This window comes from Doryrhamphus excisus, chromosome 20 (genome assembly GCF_030265055.1).
Source record: "Doryrhamphus excisus isolate RoL2022-K1 chromosome 20, RoL_Dexc_1.0, whole genome shotgun sequence".
NCBI classification, from domain to species: Eukaryota; Metazoa; Chordata; class Actinopteri; order Syngnathiformes; family Syngnathidae; genus Doryrhamphus; species Doryrhamphus excisus.
In genome coordinates, this window is record NC_080485.1 from 8,524,230 (window position 1) to 8,547,660 (window position 23,431).

A 23,431-nucleotide genomic window follows, 5' to 3' on the forward strand; every position below is an offset into this window, starting at 1 on the left:
ATGCTAAACTATCACAACTATCACAGTGAACATTTTTTTGATCAAATAAACCTTTAATGTTATGATAATAATACATAATAATACACCATTATATTGTAATATTTCTGTTAATTTAATCTTTCTATAAAGCCTTTGACATGTATTTTTTCCTGTCTGCCAAACATTTGCAGCATTACTCGCTGGCTTTTTAATTGGGGTGTCAGCAGGCAATGGAGTAGTGTGTCCAAGCTCTCTTGTATTTAATATTAAATACAAGTATGGTTTAATATTCATATTACTGTATTGTCATTCAAAGTAGTGATTCCATAGTTTACAGTCTGATTGGCTTCTGGCAGTTTTTCTCCAAACGTGTTAATCTTGCAAGAGCTTGTGACACGAGATATTGTGACACCCGTAAATCACACATGTTCGTTTGCATGGATCTTCTTACATGAAGAGTGTGATGCTTTAGTTATTATTTCCCTTTGTAGGACTTCCCCTGGGGTCGGGATGCTTTTAATGGCGTATTGTTCTTGCTGTATCACCAGAACTCAAAAAAAGCAAGACAATCCACATAAAGAACAAAGCTTTAGTTCCACGAGAGAATAACAAACAAGTGCGAGCATATGAGCCCCTCTGCAACCCTTTCGTTAAAAAAAAGGGGGAGGGAGGGGGTTGCTCAGCTCTTCTTTCAATCCAAAATAAATGATAAAGAGGAAAAGGATCAAACACCATTAGCTCAGCACTGGACTACTTTTGCTGACAAGAGCACAACATTCAGTGTGATAAAGAGCTTGAATCACTCCATTCTCCATCTTACGCTTTTTGTTTTTCCTTACTAAAACTGCATCTATCTCCTCCATATTGATTTTCTATTTCCAAGTACTGACATTTTCCCAAAGTCAGTTTCTCACTTTTCTTTTCAATTACTGGTGTTTGTCTGTTAGCTGGATAACGAATGAAAAAATCATCACTAAACTTTGTGTAAGGGTGTGTGTGTTAGTCTGTAGATGATTCTTTTGAGACCACACACACACAAACACACACACACACACACACACAGAAAGGAGCTAAGTGGATGTGTCTTGGGATTTCTTTGATGCAAGGGTACGTAATGAGGGAGCATAGTGACGCAAACCGTTACTGTTTGTGTGGCGTGTTATTTCTCACTTTGTTTGTCCCTCTGCTGTCATTTCGTGTAGCTCCTCACATATTGCCTAACCCGTTCTTTTTGTAGTATCTATGTGTGCATGGTCACACACACAAACACACACACACACAACACGTCGATCCGCCGTCAATCCGGCTCATCTGCTCATCTGTTCATTAGCATGACAGAGAAGCTCTCCTGCCAAAGTAGTTAGTCACAAGAAGCAGCCCCTGTCACAACACATTACAGCCGCAGACTTCTCTAATAGCACCCGCCACTGTGGCAACCATAGCCAATACTCATAGTACAAACATACTCAGAGTGATCAAGAGTTGCACTTGATCTGCACCCAGGGAGTGTTTGTCTCTCTGTCTCTTTCTCACTCACTCGTTCCATCAACATACCATGCCTCTTTCCTCACGTACCCACCACTTACACCCAGATCCTCCCAGCTACGAGCTTCCATTTCCTTGTTCTTTAAAGGAAGTTCTTTCCTAGAGTACCTCTATTTCTGTCTTCTCTCCCCTCTGGAGCTCTATGTCTTCATAAAGCTCAGAGAAATGAAGACCTTTCATTTTTAATCCGTTCGTCTTCTCCTCCGATTAATCAACACGTTCCCGGCTTTCTTCATTATCACCTGTTCAGATTGTCGGATGTGATTTGTATGGGACGTTAGATCCAGTCGGCTTCCTGTCTCTTGGGGGAAGCAGAGTTGTCGTATCAAATAATGGAAAACACATATGTTGTGATGCCTTATGCCAAGCCCCCTTTCATGTTTGCCTTTTATCACCAAGGAACAAGGAACCAACGCCTGACTGGTCCCACGGATGTCATTTGGGAGGGAAATCGTTGGGGCATGTCCCCTGCGGTTTTTCCTCTCCAAAAACAGTTTACACTATATTAAATGGAGACAGGTCAAGAACTAAATCCTGTTTTCCATTAGTCGTTAGTCGTTAGTTGACTGCTGTTTCTTGCTATCATATGATTGGCTGTCCCTGCTGTTACTCCATCTGGTCGTAGGCAGCACCTGGACTTGCACACCTGTGTTATGCTACATGAGTCCTTGGTCATCTGCCAGTATAAGATATTATGATGTTGGCCGTTTATTCTCTTTGAGTCAGCTAGATGGATTTTATGTTTATTTCATGATGTACTTTTACTGGGGGCAGACAATAGATGATCACAATCATGATTAATCACAGTTTAGTCAGTTAACTTACAATTAATCACAATCAGTTGCAGCTAGAAAGACGTTATTATCTATTGTAAATAGGTGTGTGTATATGCATCTAGATACACATGTTAAGATCCAATTCAAAAACTGCATATTTTAAAAATAAAACTGGTGACCAGCTAGTGCAATGCTAATGCTAGTGAGATGCTAATGCTAATGCTATTAGCTGTCCTCGGCTATGCCCGCCTGTAACTAGTAGCTACTCGCCCAAATTGTAGCTAGCTGTTCAAAGCAAAAATCCACAGAGAAATGGCTCGTATCTAAAAAAAACTTGTGAGTTGAAACACTCATACGCCACGGTACCACCGTATAATTGACAATTTAAAACATACCTGCAGTGCACCAGTAACTTCTATCAACTTCCCGCTGACGGATTTCGTGATAACTCCACTCACAGCGACAAAAATAACTTTGGTCTTGTCGAGAGAGCCATCTGCCAGGGCTGTGACGCTAAACTTACCACTTTCTTGCCCATTTCTGCTCAATATTTGTTCCCATTTCTGGCTTGACATAAGCTGCCACGCCGTTGCGGTTACTGACATTACAGGCACATTAATTGCGCTTCAATAAAAAATCAACGTGTTATTAATGCATTATCTTTGACAGCCCTAATTTCAATACAGTATATATAATTTTATTAATTTCCATCCATCCATTTTCTATACCGCTTATCATCACTAGGGTCGCAGGAATGCTGGAGCCTACCCCAGCTGTCTTTGGGCAAGAGGCGGGTACACCCTAGACTGGTCGACAGCCAATCACAGGGCACATATAGACAAACAACCATTCACACTCACATTCATACCTATGGACAATTTGTCATTGACAAATTGACAATTGACAATAACATTGACAATAAAAAAGTGTTTTTTATTCATTCATTCATTCATTCATTTTCTACCGCTTTTTCCTCACGAGGGTCGCGGGGGTGCTGGAGCCTATCCCAGCTGTCTTCAGGCGAGAGGCGGGGTACACCCTAGACTGGTCGACAGCCAATCACAGGCCACATATAGACAAACAACCATTCACACTCACATTCATACCTATGGACAATTTGTCATTGACAAATTGACAATTGACAATAACATTGATAATAAAAAAAGTGTTTTTTATTATTATACATACATTTTGTTGTAATTGTGCATATGATGCATATTTATGCCTATGATTGACACAGAAATACGACTGTGAAGAATGTATCACAGCCTAACCGTATTTTTGTCATTTTTCTTATAATGTCTTGACATTTTTGTCTAGTCATCTAAAATAAGAAATGCAGGGTATGATTTGGATCTGGCTCAACACTGGTGCAGTTCATTCCAAACATGTTTGATGGAGTTGGGGTCAGGGTTCTCAGCTCAGCCACACCAAATACTGACTCCTCCATCCATTTATGGATTTTGCATTGTGTAAGAAAAGTGCTTTGATTACAGTGTTTTGGTAACCAGTCTAAAACACTGTATGAAATGTTGGCACCAGCACCTGCTTATCAAAAGTGGTTAATAAAGTCAGCTCGGACAATTTTCCAAAATAAGTTTGCTCACCGCTTGCTCACCACTTGTGTGTGTCATTCCTAAGCGTCTCGCAATCCCGAAAACCACTCCTTGTTGTCCCTCACAGATTCGGTGCCAGAGGACAAATGAAAGAGGAGCAGGACCTCTAACCGTTGGTTGTTTGCAACAATTTAGGGTGTCAAGTGTAAGGAATGTGTAATTTAGCTGTCTCTGTATGTCTCCAATCTGACTGGAATCCCCGACTTACTGGTTTTGACAAGGTCTGTAAACTGTGAGGTCACATGTTGAAGTCCACCCCTCCTTTTGTGCGCATATATAACCGCGGGACGCCAAAGTGGGGTAGGAGACAGCACACATTTACCTGCGAGGCAAGAGCTGTCAACAAACAGCAACCGTCGGGGCCGATTGACATTTGTAAAACACATGCGCAAACACACCAATAAACAATGTCGAATATATCGGTGCTAGTTGCGAGGATGGGGGCTGAGTAGAATCACAATTACATAATCACCTGATAATGTCGCTTGTTCTCTCAGTGTGCACCCGTGTGTGCAGGCATGTTCCATCACCAATAAATGAAAAGTGACTTGAGTAAGAGAAGGTCAGGTGGAGTGTATTTGAATTTTGGAGATAGGTTAGTGGTGGAGGAGAGTGCCTTTATTACAGATCCTGTGATGAGTACAGTGGGACATGGGTGCGGAGCAGAGTGGGGGTCGGGAGGGGGGGAATTTGTGTAATTACAGGGGCTCAGAAGGAGAAGCCTATAATCAGCTTGCCCTTAGGAAGGAATGCAGCTCATCTTTTCATGTAATTACTCCCATTTAAACATCCCAAACTCACCTTTTAACAATGTTTATGTGCACACACAAACATTGAAAAACACAGTAGGGACAGGTCAAGTCTTTGAACATAAGCAGGAAAAAAAAAACAGTAAGTGTGTGGACTACAGTTAATGGATGTGTAGACTGCAGGCCTCTAGAGGACTAGGCTCCATGTGAAGACCCACCATGGCAACCAGCCACTCTGGGTAGATTTGTGTAACACTCATCAGGCAGCTGCGCAGTGCTGAAGGAGACAAGCAGTGGCGCCTTTCACACAACAAATACTGTACAGTTATGTCTACGCACACACACATACATATACACACAAGTCTGACATTGTAGTTTGACCTCCAAGTGTGACATTGCTCTGTAATTTCTAAAGGATAATAGGAAAACAACATTGTCTCACCCAATGTGTCTCCTCTTCCTCGCTCTCTCCCAGCCTCTCCCTCTCCACATTGGATAGTGATTGATTGTACTACTTGCCTTCTACCGTGTTCCCATGCAGCAGGAGGTCTCTGGGGCACACACACAAACAGCAAAGGGCCACTTTTTGATGGGCTATGATTAATGAGCTCCACAGGGGTGGCGCCCTCTAGCTGCAGGAGAACACACTTTCAGGCCAAAAAATGAAGCCCACTGCATGTCTGTGCACAGTCCACAACTAGGAACCAGTCACCGGACATGGTAGACCTCTTGCAGTCTCGCTTACTCACTCATTTAAAAACGTACTCTCGAGAGATTCACTGCTCACTAGGGCCATGAAAAATCCTGTGATTATCATATGCTTATAAATGCCTTTCACAAAAGTTAATTACCTGTGGCAGTGGTAGTGCAGCCTCATTAGGGGGTATGCACCCTGAACTGGTCGCCAGCCAATCACAGGGCACATATAGACAAACAACCATTCACACTCACGTTCATACCTATGGACAATGTAGATGTTTTTGTGGGAGGAAACCAGAGTACCCGGAGAAAACATTCAAACTCCACACAGAAATGGCGACCCCCATCACTATCTTAAATCTGGGTAAATTATGTGTTTATGTTATGTTCATGGACACTCCAAACTACAGCTATAGAACAAGTGATGGTGGTGTCGTTGCACAAGCTCATAAAGGCTTCGGAAGTTATTCACAGATGGAGAATACATGAAAGAATCATTCATAAATATCAAAGCATTCTCGGAATTAAAAATAAATTATTCAAAAAAAGAAAGGAAATGCCTCTCTTTGCAAAACAGTCAGGACCAATAGAATGGCAACAAACATAACCAGTAGGCAAATTGGCCAGATTAATGCGATGCTATGAGCATGTTCAATTGCCAGATAGTACGAATATGTACGAATATGCAGATATACTGTATGAACTCCGGGCTTGTTTTTATGTTTTAAGTTAACAACAAATACATGAACAAAATGCTTCTTTTGTCAATGACATTGAACGGAATACACACACTGGCACCAATAGGCTTAGCCTGTGACAGGCCGTCATAAATTGACACCACATTTTACAGACTATTTTTCATTCTTATAGTAACAACGGACAAAGTGTACTTTTATTTGTGTGTGTGTGTGAGTGGACGAATAATTTACTCACAATATCTCAAATTTTAGTCCCAAAATGCAACCATTTAGTTACAGCCTGGAGCCGCGGCTAAAGGTCAAGACACCTTATAGCTAACATACGTATATGAAAATGGGCTCTAGGTTTTTCTGTGTGTGTGTGTGTCCTCTCGTACTCTCTCTCCCCCTCCCGCCACTCCAACATGCCTGGACAGACAAGTGAAGCGTTTCTGTCACTCTGCATTTCCATTGCCTTCTCTGCGTTCCCTTACCGCCAATCTGCTCTCAAGCTTCCTGTCACCTCCATCTTTCTTTTTTCTTTGTCACACACACGTACCTTTTTCCCACACTCACACCAATTCCATTATGCACATTACCGGAACAATCAGTGGGGTTTCACACACCACACTACATGCATCATCATTAACATGATGATGAACTGCCAGCAACTTCAAGCAAGTTCCCACTCTATGGTAAAGGCATAGAATAGTTGTAAGTCATAATGAAGGCATGTTAAATGCACTAGAGATGAGATCTGTTACTTGGCGCCATCATGGCGAGTACAAAGCGACAGAGCCATGTGGCGCTCATGTGGTGTTCATGTGCGACAATATCAAAATACCCAAACAAGAAATTCTCAAGGCCATCATGTCAGAGACATTTACACAGGGACTCAGAGTGTTAGATCCGCGCCACTCTTAGCGGGACGTCATATTCTACTTCACGCCTCCCGCTGTCTCTCTGCAACCATGATGAAGTGTTTGTTTGTTAGTGAATTTTCTATTAAAAGATGACTTGAGTTTCTCCCTGCCAGTATTCAGGGGCTGCTTGAACTGTAATTGTGTGTTCAGTCAGATGGGCAAACTGCATGAATCTTCACACTTGGTCGGTCTTTGTTGATGGTGTGTGCGACCTGCCTGATGCCAACACACAGTCATAAATTGTACTTTTTCTTCATATTCATCATCTATAATTTAACTTGTAATTTTCCATTGTACAGTTTATGTTTTCCATCCTGTTGCTGCCCCCTGCAGTCTGTTTACAGGCTGGTGATGATGAGGTCAGTTGGTATGTCAATCACTCAATGTAATTGTCCTTTAAAGAAGACAAGGAGAGACTATCTCACTCCATCCATCCTTGTCTCCTTCAATCTGCCTCCGGCTCTGTGTGTGTGTGTGTGCGTGTGTGTGGGAGTGTATTCCCTTGCGAATCCTTGTAAGTATTACTGGGTCCCATCTTTTGGGCCAAATTCTGTAACTTTCATTAAAAGCAACATTTTTTCATATCAGTTATGAATGCATATATTGTTCTGGTAAATACAGTAAACTTCGGATATATCGGATTCAATTGTTGCCACTGGTTTTGTCCGATATAAGCGAAATCCGTTATATGCGTATACCGGAAAATGTCCGTTTTACGCATATATCGGATTTATATCCGGTATATGTGTAAATCGGATTTTATCCGTTATAAAAAGGCACTTCCTTGACTATGTTTCCAATGTACCTGGATGCGCAGGCAACGCTGCAAACGCTGCAAATGACGTCGTATAGCGGCCTGTCACGATTCGGCGAATCGGAGCGCCACGATGCGGCCATCCGATATATGCGAGGGAAATTTAATGGAAATGCATTGGAACGGGACTGGAGATTTTGTCCGAAATAGGCGAAATCCGTTATAAAAAATCCGATATATGCAATGAATTTTTATTGGAAATGCATTACAGAAAAATTGGTTCTTTTTTATCTGTCCGTTGTGAGCGAATTTCCGATATATCCGAGTCCGATATATCCGAGGTTTACTGTACTATATACTAGTGCTTGTTATTGAAAGTCACCATAACTATAGGTCGTTAGAGCCTCGTCACAGAGCAGAAACACTTCCTGCTCTCCAAATTCTAAGGGGCTAGCCACACTGAATCATTTTCACGTTAAAAACAAAGTTTTTTAAAGGCAAAGTTATTTTATCGTTTTTACCGAATTGTTGAGTTGTGATACTCTCTTGCCACACTTCACTCACGCACAGATATCTGCACATGAAAATTGCGATTTCATTTCACACTAACGCACAATATATTTTCAAAATGAGGATTTTTCATCACCCACCTCCAATGAAGAATGACAAAAATACCTTAGGACAATAAGTAGTCGATTAAAGATATGGATAATAATAGTAATACCTGTGTAAAAAATTACCCAGACATCTCAATTCTAAGCCAGAAAATTGTGTTTAACATTTTTTGCATAATCATGCAGCCCTGATACGATATAACAATGAATATGCATGTAAAACTCTCTTTTAACTACACATCAAGGCGTAACATGCTGGCAAATGTGTGCCAGAAAGTGGTAATGGATCAGTTCTTTTGATACGCCACACAATATTTGGCAATACCAAAAAGTTGCAAACTGTATCACACTAAACCTTATACTGTACTGCTTGTTGAAACAGGGACTTTGAGTTGCTGTTTCACACAGCTGTTTATTCTCAGGGAGTCACTTGTGCTTCATAGCCACGGTCTGTTGTTGTACCTTTTTGTGTGCTCGTGTGTTTACTGAAGCCATTTGAAGCAGAGACGAGCTTTGAATCCAACAGACAGGAGGGGAAACTGCAGTCAAGGGAGGAAGAAGAGAAGCATTTTAATGTCAGAGGAGGGGATGGAGAGGGATGGTGTGCTGTTGTTGTGTGTTGCTTTTCACACTGGCAGGACACCTGAAATATGACAGTGGGAGAAAACTACTTTCCATCCTCTTTATTGTAATGTCTCCCTGTGGTTTGACTGATTCTAAGTTTGCACGTTTGAGTGTGGGGTGGAATGCTCAGAGTCAGAAAACTGCTGTCTTGTGTTTGTTTACGTGCATGTGAGATATTGAGATGCAAAATAGCGGTTTTGCCATCATGCTGAGCACATGCTCAAAGTCTGTGCTGGCTCTTGACCCAGCTTTGACCAAGACCTCTTGTCTTCCCATCTAGGCCCCCTCTGCTACTCCTATCATCTTGTATGTGCTTGCTCTACTGTTGCACAAACTCTCCACACACTGCATTGTGCCACACAGCCTTAGTTTTACTTTTAATTGAAATATGCCACCAAGCAATACAGTATCATATAGTGCATTTTAGAATAGGAAACCATAATCTCTTAATTGCTATTAACAAGGTCGTAATCGGGGCCATTGACAGTTTTGGCTGGGCCTGGGACAAAATAATCCCCCCCCCATGCCTCAAGATACCCATTTGTCCCCCCCTGTCAACAGCCCTGGTCTTCATCTTACTAAATACTTTTTTATTCAAGATGAGTTTAAAAATTACTATTTATGTTTCCCTCTAGGCGGCACGGCGGTCTAGTGGTTAGCGCACAGACCTCACAGCTAGGAGACCAGGGTTCAATTCCACCCTTGGCCATCTCTGTGTGGAGTTTGCATGTTCTCCCCGTACATGCGTGGGTTTTCGCCGGGCACTCCGGTATGAATAGGTATGAATGTGAGTGTGAATGGTTGTTTGTCTATTTGTGCCCTGTGATTGGCTGGCGATCAGTCCAGGGTGTACCCCGCCTCACGCCCAAAGACAGCTGGGATAGGCTCCAGCACCCCCGCGACCCTCGTGAGGAAAAAAGCGTAGAAAATTAATGAATGAATGAATGTTTCCCTCTACATGCTAAAAATGGAAATATATGCATGCATATATATATGTTGACATCACAAAACTAAGGCCTGCATCCATATTATAACAACCGTAATCAGACCCCTCTACATACTTTTTCAAAGAAAGTGACTATAGCGACAAAACTAGCAGACACCCACACACACATCCTGCCATCACAAATACGTTGTAGTCCTGAAATGGGCCATCATACAATGAAAACAGGAGAGAGGCTATACATAAACGTACGATGGCATGGGCCTTCTAGCTGTCTGTTGTCTATCATTAGAGTAATACAAGTCCTGTTGTGTGACACTGCAAAGAGTTATTCTCTTGAAGTCTCCTCGTCTCTTTCTAAAATTGCCGGCTGCTGAGGTCTGATGGATGTTTGTATACTGGCCCAAAAATACAGGGTCCACTTAAAACGTCCCAGCTCCATTATCCATAAGAGAGGTATGGGAGAGAAAGAAAGAGAAAGAAACTGTCTCTCTTTTACTTCCATAATCTAAAAGTGTTTTAATTAAAGTGTGTCTCTGTAGACTCCATTCACACAAACGCAGTAGCACGCATGAAATAAGGGGTTTATCCAAATACGTCCATTCGGCCTCTTAAGTGAACACCATCTTACTCTGTTCATTTGTCTCTGATGCCCCCCCCCCCCCCCCCTCATCCATTCTCTCCCTGCCCCTCTTCCCGTGCCTGAAGAGTGACAGGCTGTGTTTTTCAGCTGATGTTTGAACACCGAACAATCAATGCTGGGCAAAGAGAAAGAGAGCGTGGGTGAAGGGTGGGGAGGAGCAACACAATTGGTTATTGACAGAGAATTCAAAGTCTGAAAGGCTGGAGGCGACATTCTAGCAAGAGGACTGAGGGTGTGATAGAAGCACCATGACAACTGTGGCCTATGTTCAGATGTGTTAACTTTTTGTTCAGGCTACACCTGCAGACCTCCCGATCTATGGAACTTAGATTATAGCTCAATTGGTCATCACTGAGTGAGTAAAAAGTAATGAATTAGAGTCAAAATAATTTTACAGATGGGTCAGAAGAGTCATGGCACATTTGAACAAATTACCATGGTCATCTCTACAGTCTCTAATCATCTCTAATCATTGCTGAACAGTGTGTCCTTCAATCAGGGCATCAATAAGGGGAGAATAATAAACTCCTGTCTTTAATTTCGGATTTTTTGGTGTTGGAATTATTTGGAAATATTCATTCATTCATTTTCTACTGCTTTTTCCTCACGAGGGTCACGGGGGTGCTGGAGCCTATCCCACCCTGGACTGGTCGCCAGCCAATCACAGGGCACATATAGACAAACAACCATTCACACTCACATTCATACCTATGGACAATTTGGAGTCACCAATTAACCTAGCATGTTTTTGGAATGTGGGAGGAAACCGGAGTACCCGGAGAAAACCCACGCATGCACGGGGACAACATGCAAACTGCACACAGAGATGGCCGAGGGTGGAATTGAACCTAGCTGTGAGGTCTGCGCGCTAACCACTCGACCGCCGTGCCACCCTCTTTGGAAAAAATTCTTCTGAAAAGGATGACTGACTAATGGTTGACTTTGAATTAAGAGAGAACTTCCACTATACCTCTGGAATCCTGTGAATCCCTCCTGGTGTTGGCGTAGGAGCCCCCCCTCCCCCCCAAACGTGCAATTCTGCATTCCATCACTTTCCGTGTTCCGCTTTGCTTTGCTGTAATGTCTGAGCAAAGAGTCTGTGGGGGGGGGGCTAGAGGGTGGTTGGTGGGGAAGTGTTCACATTCCTAAAATAGAAGATGGTATCTCTCTAAGTAGTTTCTCTTGTTCTAAGGCTGTGGAATAACTGATCACGTTGAGCATGATACATTTATAATATCATGCAAATTTACCTGCCTCAGGTCTCATTGTTGAAGCCTACAAATATTTGCCTTTTTTTCCCCCATATAAAGATGTGAAATAGGGGGTTAAAGACCTGTGGCAATGTGGTACTGCCATATTTAAAATGCTCTACCGGAGTTGTTCATGCATACATTTTTGGAGTTTACTAAAATAATCCGCTTGCTAAACCCTCAAGCTTGCATTTCCACTCCAGCATCAGATGCATCGTCAATAGTCTGTTTTGCCAATTATGTTATTAAATGTGAGTTTGATATTCTGGGACCTTTTACGGTAGAAACGCAATAAAATAAGTATCACCTCTACTGTCCATATTTACAGTCCAAATTTACAAGCTCGGTTCGGAGCTCGGAGCAACAATCATGCTAATCACCTCCTTCCATGTCGTTGTTTTCAGAGAGCAGCGACTACAGTGATGCCGAGGTCCTCCCAGACTCTTATCCATCAGCGCCAGCAGAACCCCTCCCAGAATTCTTACTCGAACCAGAGGATGCTTTTATTGTGAAGAACAGGCCTGTTCAGCTTCGGTGCAGGGCGTCACCAGCTACTCAGATCTACTTCAAGTGCAATGGGGAGTGGGTCAATCAAAATGACCATGTCACCAGAGAGAGCTTGGACCAGGTCACAGGTGAAGATCAAATATATCCAGTAAACACAACTACACACACACACACACACACACTCATACATAAAGAGCAATGTCACCTTGTATTTTACAGACCTAAACAGCATACTCAATTACAAACATCATTTTCAACTACATGATCCATTAGTTCCTCCAAGGTTTTATGTGCGCTATAACTGCATTTGGCCTGCAGCCAGCACATTGTTTATATGTATGAGCTCTCTATCTTTATTTCTCTCCAGGTCTCGTGGTGAGGGAGGTGGACATATCGGTGTCGAGGACCCAAGTTGAGGAACTGTTCGGGTTGGAGGACTACTGGTGTCAATGTGTAGCCTGGAGCTCAGCTGGAACCACCAAGAGCAACCGTGCCTACGTCCGCATCGCATGTCAGTACTGCGGAGACTTTTTGCTTGTCGTCTTAAATATATGTGCAAGCTAATGTGGTGTCATCACGCCTGACAGTGTGTGTTGCCATGTGATTGACAGTCATGTTGTGAAGGGAAAAAAACAATGACAGCATGACCAAGGTTTTTGACTAGTGTGTATGTATATGTCAGTGATAAGCCGGGTGTCATTCGCTCGTCACAAAGCAACTTTCACTAAAAAGTGATTACGTCTGTGTTTCTCCCCTGTAGACTTGAGGAAAAACTTTGAGCAGGAGCCACTTGGGCGGGAGGTGCGACTGGAGCAGGAGGTCCTCCTGCAGTGTCGCCCCCCGGAGGGCATGCCTGCTGCTGAGGTACAACTCTCTCTCATCATCATCCCTGTCACCATGTTGTATGCCAACAGGGAGGCCAGCAGCATGTAATGTTTTTATGTTAATTTGCCCCCACAAACATTATTTTTGTGTGTGTAACATACATATCGTATGTCATAGTTTTATATCAATCCTTTCATTCAAAGACATTTTAATGTAAATAATTGTCCATAGGTATGAAGGTGAGTGTGAATGGTTGTTTGTCTATATGTGCCCTGTGATTGGCTGGCGACCAGTCCACGGTGTACCCTGCCTCTCGCCCAAAGACAGCTGGGATAGGCTCCAGCACCCCCCGCAACCCTTGTGAGGAAAAGCGGTAGAAAATGAATGAATAATTGTCCATAGGTATGAATGTAAGTGTGAATGGTTGTTTGTCTATATGTGCCCCGTGATTGGCTAGTGACCAGTCCAGGATGTACCCCGCCTCTTGCCCGAAAACAACTGAGAAAGGCCCCAGGATAACCCGAGGACAATCGGTATAGAAAATGGATGGATGAATGAATGGTCATTAAGTCAAGTCAGGTCAAGTTTATTTATGTAGCCCTTACAAGCCTTACAAGCTGGCAACAACGACACCCCCCGATCAGATCCGAACCCCCAACTCGGCAAGGAAAACACTATTAACTAAATGTATGTAGAAATAAGTCTCAAGTCAGGACTAAAACATTTTCTACCTTTTAAAAGCCAGTTAACGGTTTGTACAACTGTTATACTACCTTACTACCTATACAGTAGCAGTGACATACTTTATAGTTCTTCATGTATTTTAAGTTTTATTTGTTGCTCTCCCTCCCTTTCTAAAGTGGTTTATCTACAGCATATTTGTCCTTTTGCGCACTGTAGGGATGCAGGGATTAGTCAGTTTTCATTATGACCGTCACACATTATTATCGATATTGATTTTAAAAGATATCGAAGATGAGGTTAAAAAGGTGTATCGGTACATAGGACTTTGGTCATAGTGATGACTTTACTATCAACAGTCATACTGCGCTACCATCTGCAAGAAAACCACAAATGAAGAATCAATTGAAACTGTGAACTAAAAGGTACTTTTAAAAGTTTAAGAATAACAGTTATGTTTAGTCAGATTTATTACTTTCATAAAAGTCATAAAACCTAATTAGTAAACTTGTTTTAAACAAAGCACTAGCACACTCATAATTCAATATATGAGAAAAAAACTATTGCATTGCAGTGTCTAGTTGTGTTGTAATGATAAAAGTAAATGTGAAACATTTATCACTGGCAGGATTTTAACCAGCTTAAGTGGATTTAAGTTGCATAGAGAAGAAAAGAAAGCGGGTAATAAACCTAGAAATATACAAATCAGGATCTTTAAAAGTGGCAGATTGTGTCAACGACAACAACAACAATAGGATATATTGTTGATACATATACCTATATGGTATAGGATGGAACTGACACGTGTTTACTGATGTTGTGTCTTGTTTAAGGTGGACTGGCTGAAGAATGAGGACACCATTGACCCTTCACAGGACCCCAACTTTCTGATCACCATCGATAATGATCTGATAATCAAACAGGCCAGACTCTCGGACACGGCCAACTATACTTGCTTGGCTCGTAATGTGGTGGCCAAACGACGAAGCAGCACAGCGACTGTCATTGTTTATGGTAAAGGAAGTGTTTTTAACTCAGCACTTATACTAGACTATGCAGCTGTACCAACTCTTTAATTTGGGGAATGGATGAATTAGTTAAACATGATCATCATATTTTCTTGACATCTTTGTCATCAAGTGAAAGTATGCTTTTGTTTGTGTTTGAACATCAGTGAGCGGCGGATGGTCTTCTTGGACGGAATGGTCTGAGTGTAACACAAAGTGTGGGCGGGGCTGGCAGCGACGAACACGTAGCTGCACTAACCCCGCCCCCCTCAATGGCGGTGCCTTCTGTGAAGGCCCACCCTTCCAGAGAGTGACTTGCACCACATTGTGCCCAGGTTAGAATGACCTATGTCGTTTGTTTTAGTGTGATGACCCATGGAATACCTTAGCTTTGTGGGGGTGGTGGATGGGCAAACGCATTCATAGAATCATATTAATATGATTGCTCCTTGCAGTTAAATATGATTAATCCAGAAATAATCCAGAAAGTCAAACATACAAAGCAGTCTGACTATAAATAAGAATTTGTCATATAAAAGGCGAGGCCCGTCTGTGTCGGTGATGTGCGGCGGTGACTTGGAATTTGCGGATCTCTTCAGCTATGTGTCCGCAGGGCCCTTAAAGTGCACCTGTCTTTGAGCACTTCGGCTCGGTAAATTTACAAAGATGATTGCATAATATGAAAGCAGTGTGCCGCCGTTGTTCAATAGAGATGAGAACGCTGTTGCACAGTACAAATACGTAAAGCTGTAAGAAGTAGACCAGGTGTGACAAAAGTGCGTGCCAGGGATCATTTTTGTCCCGCTATATTATTAAATATTAAACTAATGTGCTCTGTCAACTATAACACAAAGCTTAGCTTCTAGTAAAATATACTGACTTACATTGGATTGGTTTTGTACACATCAAAGTGACCCTCACATTCTTCAGTGTTTCTATATGCTACATCAATATTACTTGTTGGAGAATTACCTGAAAGTAGATTTAATTTTCATGCTTCATTTTAAAAATTATACAATAATAATAGAATTTATTTGGGGAGAAAAAAAAATGTCTTTACGCACAAAAAACACACCACAACGAACCAAAATCGTGGCCCAAAAACCAAGGTACGACTGCCCACCAATGCATTTTGAACCTACAACCTTTTCCAGTATACACTACCGCTCAAAGGTTTGGGATCACTTGCAAATTTCTTTGTTTTCCAAAGAAAAATTTTTTCATACATTTCACAAACATTTTTATCCATTTCATAAACAATTAAAATTAATTTGATGATTTTCAAAGAACGATCTACATTTTTGCATAGAGGCCTACTATCAACAACTGTCAGTCCTCCGCATCAATCTCTTGGTATGGCTGCTAATCCAAGTTAATCATTTTATAAGGTTAATATATTATTAGAAAACCATCTAAAAATCTAAACTAAAATGTCTTACCAGTACTCTTTTCAGAGAGCAGCACAAACTGGGTCTAACAAGGACAGAAAAAGTAGTGGGAGGCCCCGATACACAACTGTGCAAGAAGACAAATATCTGAGCGTGTGTAGTTTAAGACAAAGACGTCACCTGGCGTCTGCACTAAATAGTACCCGTCAAACACCAGTGTCAGTATCAACAGTGAAGCGACGACTTCAGGATGCTGGACTTCATGGCAGGATTGCCAATAAAAAGCCCAAAAAAATTCCAAGTGATCCCAAACTTTTGAGCAGTAATGTATATATACCATAAAAATGTCCAGACATAAATGCCCATACTTTCAAAATTTCAGTCATTTAGAACATTAGTCTTCCTTACATCTAAAATAAGCTGCTGTGAGTTTATATCTATTTTTATATCCATTTTTAACCTATTGTTAGCATTACATGTCATTGCCTGTATATTTAATATTTTGCTCTCTATTTTGCTTATTATTCACTGGTGGAAGAAGTGTGATTCAATAGGACCTAGTTAGACACCGGCTCATTTGCATATCAACCTCTAAATGGTATAATCCTCATTTATGCTCCATAATTGCTCTGATTCCATCATTCACAGAAGGACCGCTGTGCTAATTAAATGTCAGACACAATTGTAGCACTTGTTGCCCTGGCTGCCAAACCACCATGACTCAGACATGAAACCATAAAATTAACCTCCAAATGACTAAATGATGCACTATGCAACCACCTATTGTATGTTATTATTCAATATACTGTATTATGTGGTATGTCATGTCCAATTCCACTTAGTTGCTTTGTTTTCTCATGTTTCTTGTGTGTCATTCCAGTGGATGGAGGCTGGACAGAATGGGCAAAGTGGTCCGCGTGTAGCACAGAGTGTACCCATTGGCGAAGCCGCGAGTGCCAGGCCCCTGCACCCAGGAATGGAGGGAAACATTGCAGCGGGAGCATGATGGAGAGTAAAAACTGCACTGATGGGCTATGTGCACGTAGTAAGTAACTTTTGCATATATTTCATATATTGTACATATATAAATCTTCTGCCAAAGCAGATTTCACTTAGTTAGAATCTGAGAGAATAAGTTCCACAGGCCCCCATCAGGACAAATCTTCTATTATATTTGTCGCCCCGGGTGTTCATTGAAATAATGATTTTCAGAAAGTCATTTTTTTCCCGCACAGACAGTCCATTTTAAAAGATGCATTGCACATCAAATTGATTTTGCACAGATTTGCATACCTCAAGGTGTGAAACCTTAGTAGAACATGCATCCCGTAGAGAAAGATGCAAAAACAGCTACATCCTGCTAACAGATGTTTCATGAAGGACCGTGTTAGCCTGCAAAGGGAGAAGGGCCAGTGAGCCACGTCTAAAAAGCACAGATGGCGAATGAGAGACGGGGCTACGGGAGCGGCAAACAAGCATGACACATCCGAGTCAAAAAATTAGCACAGTGAAGAGCATATGAGAGTGACTCAAACGAGCGCTGACACTAAGTGAGGAACCCGTGATGAGTTGGGAGGAATCCAGCTGATTATGCATTCGAGCAGACACTAAGAGACATTCGTGAAATAGCACATAGAGGATCGGATGTGTCCGCCGAGCGTCATCTCCACCCTCAGATCTACACACTCCTGACATAAACCGTCTAACATGGAACAGCAAATCAAACAAATATACTTTTGGTGCAAAACAATACAAAAGTCTCAGAGGAAAGGATGCATTCATGGGATTATGACACAGAGGGAAGATGACAACCCTATGGAAAATCTGTGAATGTGTCACTTGGCATGCTACAGATCACTGACTTGTTTTTTTGGATTTTACGTCTTATGATTTGACGCTTTTTTTTCTCTTTATATGTCTCTTCGGTTGAATTTTCCTTATTTGAAAATAAGCGTCACATGACTGTACTTGTATTCGTCAAAGAGGGTGACAATACTTTTGTCTCAATTCTTATGACAATATTGATGCTAAATGTGTGTATCTTTCAATTTATGTGGCTGCACTGTGACCAAGTGGTTAGCACACAGGCCTCACAGCTAGGAGACCCGAGTTCAATTCCACCCTCTCTGTGTGGAGTTTGCATGTTCTCCCCTTGCATTCCTCCCACATTCCAAAAACATGCTAGGTTAATTGGCGACTCCAAATTGTCCATAGGTATGAATGTGAGTGTGAATGGTTGTTTGTCTATATGTGCCCTGTGATTGGCTAGCGACCAGTCCAGGGTGTACCCCGCCTCTCGCCCAAAGACAGCTGGGTTAGGCTCCAGCACCCCCCGCGACCCTCGTGAGGAGAAAGCGGTAGAAAATGAATGAATGAATGATTTAATGCTTCTTTTTCTCTTTATATAGCTCTTCGGTCGAATTCGCCTTATTTGTTGAAAATAAGCGTCACATGACTGTACTTGTATTCGTCAAAGAGGGTGACAATCATTTGTCTCAATTCTGATGACAATGTTAATGCTAAATGTGTGTATATTTCAATCGATGTGGCTGCACTGTGGACAAGTGGTTAGCGCGCAGGCCTCACAGCTACGAGACCCAAGTTCAATTCCACCCTCTGTGTGGAGTTTGCATGTTCTCCGGTTTCCTCCCACATTCCAAAAACTTGCTAGGTTAATTGGTGACTCCAAATTGTCCATAGGTATGAATGTGAGTGTGAATGGTTGTTTGTCTATATGTGCCCTGTGATTGGCTGGCGACCAGTCCACGGTGTACCCCGCCTCTCACTCGAAGACAGCTGGGATAGGCTCCAGCACCCCCCGTGACCCTTGTGAGGATAAGCAGTAGAAAATGAATGAATGTATGATTCACAAGATGTTCAAGGGGCGACTTGAATATTTTTTGCTTGAGTCCGTGTACTGAATCCCATTACATCATGCAGGTGTAGCTAATGCAATATGTGGGAAAACAATGTCCAGGGCATCTCATTAACATGGGATGGAGGTGATCCTGTCATCCTCTCAGGGTGTATCGAAAGATGTTTACAGCCTTGATAGCATGATTTCAATCTTCTCCTCTTCACGCACCCCACACACTCATTTCCAAATCCAGCCTCATTCACATGATGACCATCTATTTCAGCCATTTTTTTGCATAATTATTTTCTCTAAATATTAGAAACACCATGCTACCATCCTACCAACAGCGCTTTTTGCTCATTTTAGTAGATTTATTTGTTAGGTACTTCTGTTTTCTGTTATCTTACCTTTGACTTGCATACAATTTCATATTTGTTTTTTCTTCTGTTTTTCTCCTGTTCGAACAGATAAAAAGGTTTCTATTGAACATGCAAGCCATCGTAAGTTCACCCTGCCATGACGTCACCCTTTAACATTCTACTTTTGTACTCCTTGTGTTGTCTGGAGTTTTAACATCTGTGTTGTGCGTTCCCACTTTGTCATCGCCCATCCAGTTGATGGAGGATGTCTCACCTCTGTCTTACCTCTGTCTCACCTTGGCTCCATGTTGTCACATAACAGCTCGGTTGCAATTAACTGAAAAACAACAAATTCTAAATTAAACAGAACATCATCACGTTCTAACGGCTGTCCTCAGAGGTATAAAGTGGAAAGACGCCATGCTTGTTTTGTTCAGCTAATCTTTGACATGGATGAAATTTAAAGTGATGCTAATTCCTTTAGTGCAATGTGACATGGGCTCAGGGGAGTGCAGCCTTGGTAATTCACCTAATTCCCTATTGTTCCGTTTCTGGTAATAAGTGCGGACGGCTGTCGGATTTGGTTCAATCGCGCCACGTGAGCATGGAAGCGTCTCTTCTACTCGTCAGCCTCCGGCTCTCGTCCTCTCTTTTTTTTTTGTCTCATTCAGCTTTTGTTCTGTCTTGTTTTCTCACCTATTCCTCACTTCTGACCATTCACAGCCATATTTATCTACTCTACATTTTATTTTTATTTTTTTTACCAATTGACTCTTTTCAGTCCAGTTCCCTTATGTTTGTCTTCAGCCACCTTTCCCTTTTGCAATAAAGCATTTGCAATAAAGCAGCACAATGTGACAATCTGGCACAAAAATAAGACACATAGGAGTACACACATAGTTTTATTGTAGTCTTTTTTGCTGCAATGGTGACCCTGAATCCTGCACTTTATTGGTGTATATCAGGAGTGTCCGCAGTTGGCTATTAATGACCAATAATCCAAAAATATGATGTATAATGTATGAATACATTTACACAAAAAATAAAAACAAGAAAAAAAAGTCACTTCATGATAATAAAGTCAATATTTAACATTTTACTCAATAAAAAAATCATGTCATGTAACATTTTGAAAGACAAGATATGGTCGCTAGGTGTCAGTAATATTACATTGATGAGCCATGGCATTACATTACATTACCTTCACACTGCAATATAGCCAGCCAGGGCATGTCCGATGTAATAGAGTGACAAAAAATTATCCTCACATTCCATGTGGATGTGGTACGTTTTTGACTTTTTCCTTTGTCCTTTTTTCCACTCCATTTAAAACACTTTTTAAAGTTTAGAATACATAAATTGTAGAGGCAAACTAGTTAGCTCAGTAGGTTGCTTACGTCCCTGCAGTGACCTCGTAGCCTGTGTTTAGCCTGGTATAAATAAAGAGTGACTGTAGGGGTGTTATTTCATTTATGTGGAATGTCATGAAGTGGTTTTGTATGCTCTAACTATGAAAATATTGTTTTATTAATAGTGAATCCCATTTTGTGGAAAGTAATTAACTGCGATATATGTTATTTTGGTGTACATATTGGTGTACATGCAGCCAAAATACATAAAGTACATAGAATGGATTTGACCTTGTTACTGGACAGCACTTTGTAAGTTTAGCAGGAGCCCAAGACGGGAAAAAAAAAACCAATTTTGGATATGGAGCCCATCTCCGCCATCTATGATGCTTGGAATATTCTCCTACTGTGTGTTGCTGCGTTACCTTTCTGGATCATCCTCCTAAATAAGAATAATTCTGGAAACATCCCATCAGGAGTGTTGGCAGACCCTTGCATTCAAGTCAACAACACTCACATGCTAATATTCACACTGGAAGTGTTAAAGGTCACTGGGACAATTCCACTATCTCTTCCTCAAGTGATCCAATCTTATGTGATTCCAAAGTAACAGATGGGCGACACAATCCTCATTCCTTTTTTTTTTTTTTTTACTATATAAAGTTTAGCCAAAGCTTAATTTGGCTCCATCACAATTAGTCACCTAAAATAAACATTTTGCCTATTAATATTCATGTTCATAGCCATGTTGCAACCGTCTTGGAAGAATGAGCCAGACCAACTGGTAAATAACTAAATGTGATCCTGGTTAATTAACTCATTCACTCTGTTCTCACTTGATTAACACTTTTCATTGTTACCCCCTTTTTTATTTTACTTAGTAATTGTATGTGTGAATCAATGTGTGGTTACTCTTTTAGCACCAGCGCCCGATATGGGTGTGGCAGTCTACGCCGGCCTAGTGGGGGCGCTGTTGCTGTGTGGGATCCTGGTCCTGTGCGTGGGTATCCTGGCATACCGCCGCAGATGCAGCCATCTCCACGGCGACATCACCGACTCTTCTTCTGCTCTCACCGCTGCCTTTCACCCTGGCAACTACAAGCCTCCCAGACAAGGTGAGTTCAGGTGCACACACAAACATGGTTTGATTTCCTGTTTCATTTTCCTGCTTTTAGTTTCTGATGATAAAAAGCATTTCTTCACATTAATTTCACTCTCAGCACTGCTTGCTATTTTTATCGGGAATTCTTTTTATACCGTGACGCCATTATCTCCTCACACGTAGACAGTTCTCCCTTCTTTACCGCATTACATTTTTCAGAGTTCAAGCATTTGTCATGGTATCTCTTCTCTTGTTCTGGCCATCAAATATTAATTAGCAACATTAATCCATTTCACTTGCATCACATTTTGCACTCTCAGCCGGGGCCCGTCTTATTGCTGCAGATAAGAGACTCGCCTCACTCTCTCATATGTGTGTGTCCACAGATAACCCCCACCCTCTGCATCCGTCCGCCCCTCCTGACCTGACGGCCACAGCGGGGGCTTTCCGCAGCCCTCTGTTCTCCTTGCAGCAAGGGGTCAACGACAGCCACAAAATCCCCATGACCACATCCCCGCTGTTAGACCCCTTGCCCACTCTCAAAATCAAGGTGTACAACTCGTCCACTCTTTCATCACTGGAGATCCCCGCCGACATGTGCTCAGCAGATGGCGAGATCCTCAGCTTAAAGTCTGTGGGCAGCAACGTGGGGAGGGAGCGACAGTTCCACAGTCACACTTTGTCCAGAGAGCCTGGCCTGAGCACCAGTGCCACTTTGGGCCACCTGGGGGGGCGTCTCACCATCCCCAACACAGGTAGTCACATATTGCTTTAAAATTGACCAAAATCTGTACATCAATCCTATGGTTTTAGAGTGGGGAGACAGTGGGTTGATCTGTAAGGACTGGGTTATGTAAGCAGACCAGTTCCACTGGTATTATCAATAACAATAGATATTGATAAAATAAAGAGCAAAAAGGGAATAGGAATGTCCAATAATATTACTTTTGGAATGGAATGGCCTTTATTGTCATTATACAAGATGTACAACGAGATTGGAGAGCTTCTCCTTTCAGTGCAGTAGTCAAGTAAAAAAAAAAAAAGTATATAAAAGTAGAGTAAAAAAGACAATTTAACAAGCTATATACAAGATATATACAAAATATCCAAAATATACACATAGTATCGCACATGAGCATATGCAAGAGCAGACATATTGCAGATATTGTTGGCAATATGGTACTAATGTACTGTACAACTCGTATTGCATATTGCAGTATTTTGTTTGTAATGCATCCAGTGGCATCAGAGTATAATGTGTTCGTCACATGACATTTGAACAGTAAATGAGTCAAATAGAATGCGATCTGCTTCAAAAATAGCAGATATGTAACTTCCCAAAGTTACACATTTCAGTGATGCTTTGCAATGTTTATGTATTTTGTGAGCCAGTCTGCCACATGCAATATATAACACATAAGACAACTTCTCCCTCAGGTGTGAGTCTGCTGGTCCCGCCTGGCACCATCCCCCAAGGGAAGTTCTATGAGATGTACCTCATCATCAGCAAATGGGAAAAAACCACGTAAGTGTCACATGATCTCGCTACCACTCCCCCTAAAAT

At 41.7% G+C, this 23,431-nt stretch overlaps 1 protein-coding gene across 4 annotated transcripts in view; it reads left to right on the forward strand.

The window, feature by feature from the left end:
• unc5b (unc-5 netrin receptor B) overlaps positions 1 to 23,431 on the forward strand; it is a 141,666-nt gene that overhangs the window by 111,544 nt on the left and 6,691 nt on the right. For 3 of the 4 annotated variants that reach the window (XM_058058493.1, XM_058058492.1, XM_058058495.1), the window contains 10 exons: positions 12,197 to 12,427; positions 12,667 to 12,810; positions 13,060 to 13,163; positions 14,639 to 14,819; positions 14,980 to 15,147; positions 17,081 to 17,245; positions 19,525 to 19,557; positions 21,686 to 21,880; positions 22,254 to 22,622; positions 23,305 to 23,392. In XM_058058493.1, coding sequence (XP_057914476.1) covers positions 12,197 to 12,427; positions 12,667 to 12,810; positions 13,060 to 13,163; positions 14,639 to 14,819; positions 14,980 to 15,147; positions 17,081 to 17,245; positions 19,525 to 19,557; positions 21,686 to 21,880; positions 22,254 to 22,622; positions 23,305 to 23,392 — 1,678 coding nt within the window. The remainder of the gene's footprint in view (positions 1 to 12,196; positions 12,428 to 12,666; positions 12,811 to 13,059; positions 13,164 to 14,638; positions 14,820 to 14,979; positions 15,148 to 17,080; positions 17,246 to 19,524; positions 19,558 to 21,685; positions 21,881 to 22,253; positions 22,623 to 23,304; positions 23,393 to 23,431) is intronic. The other variant, XM_058058494.1, reaches the window with a different exon arrangement.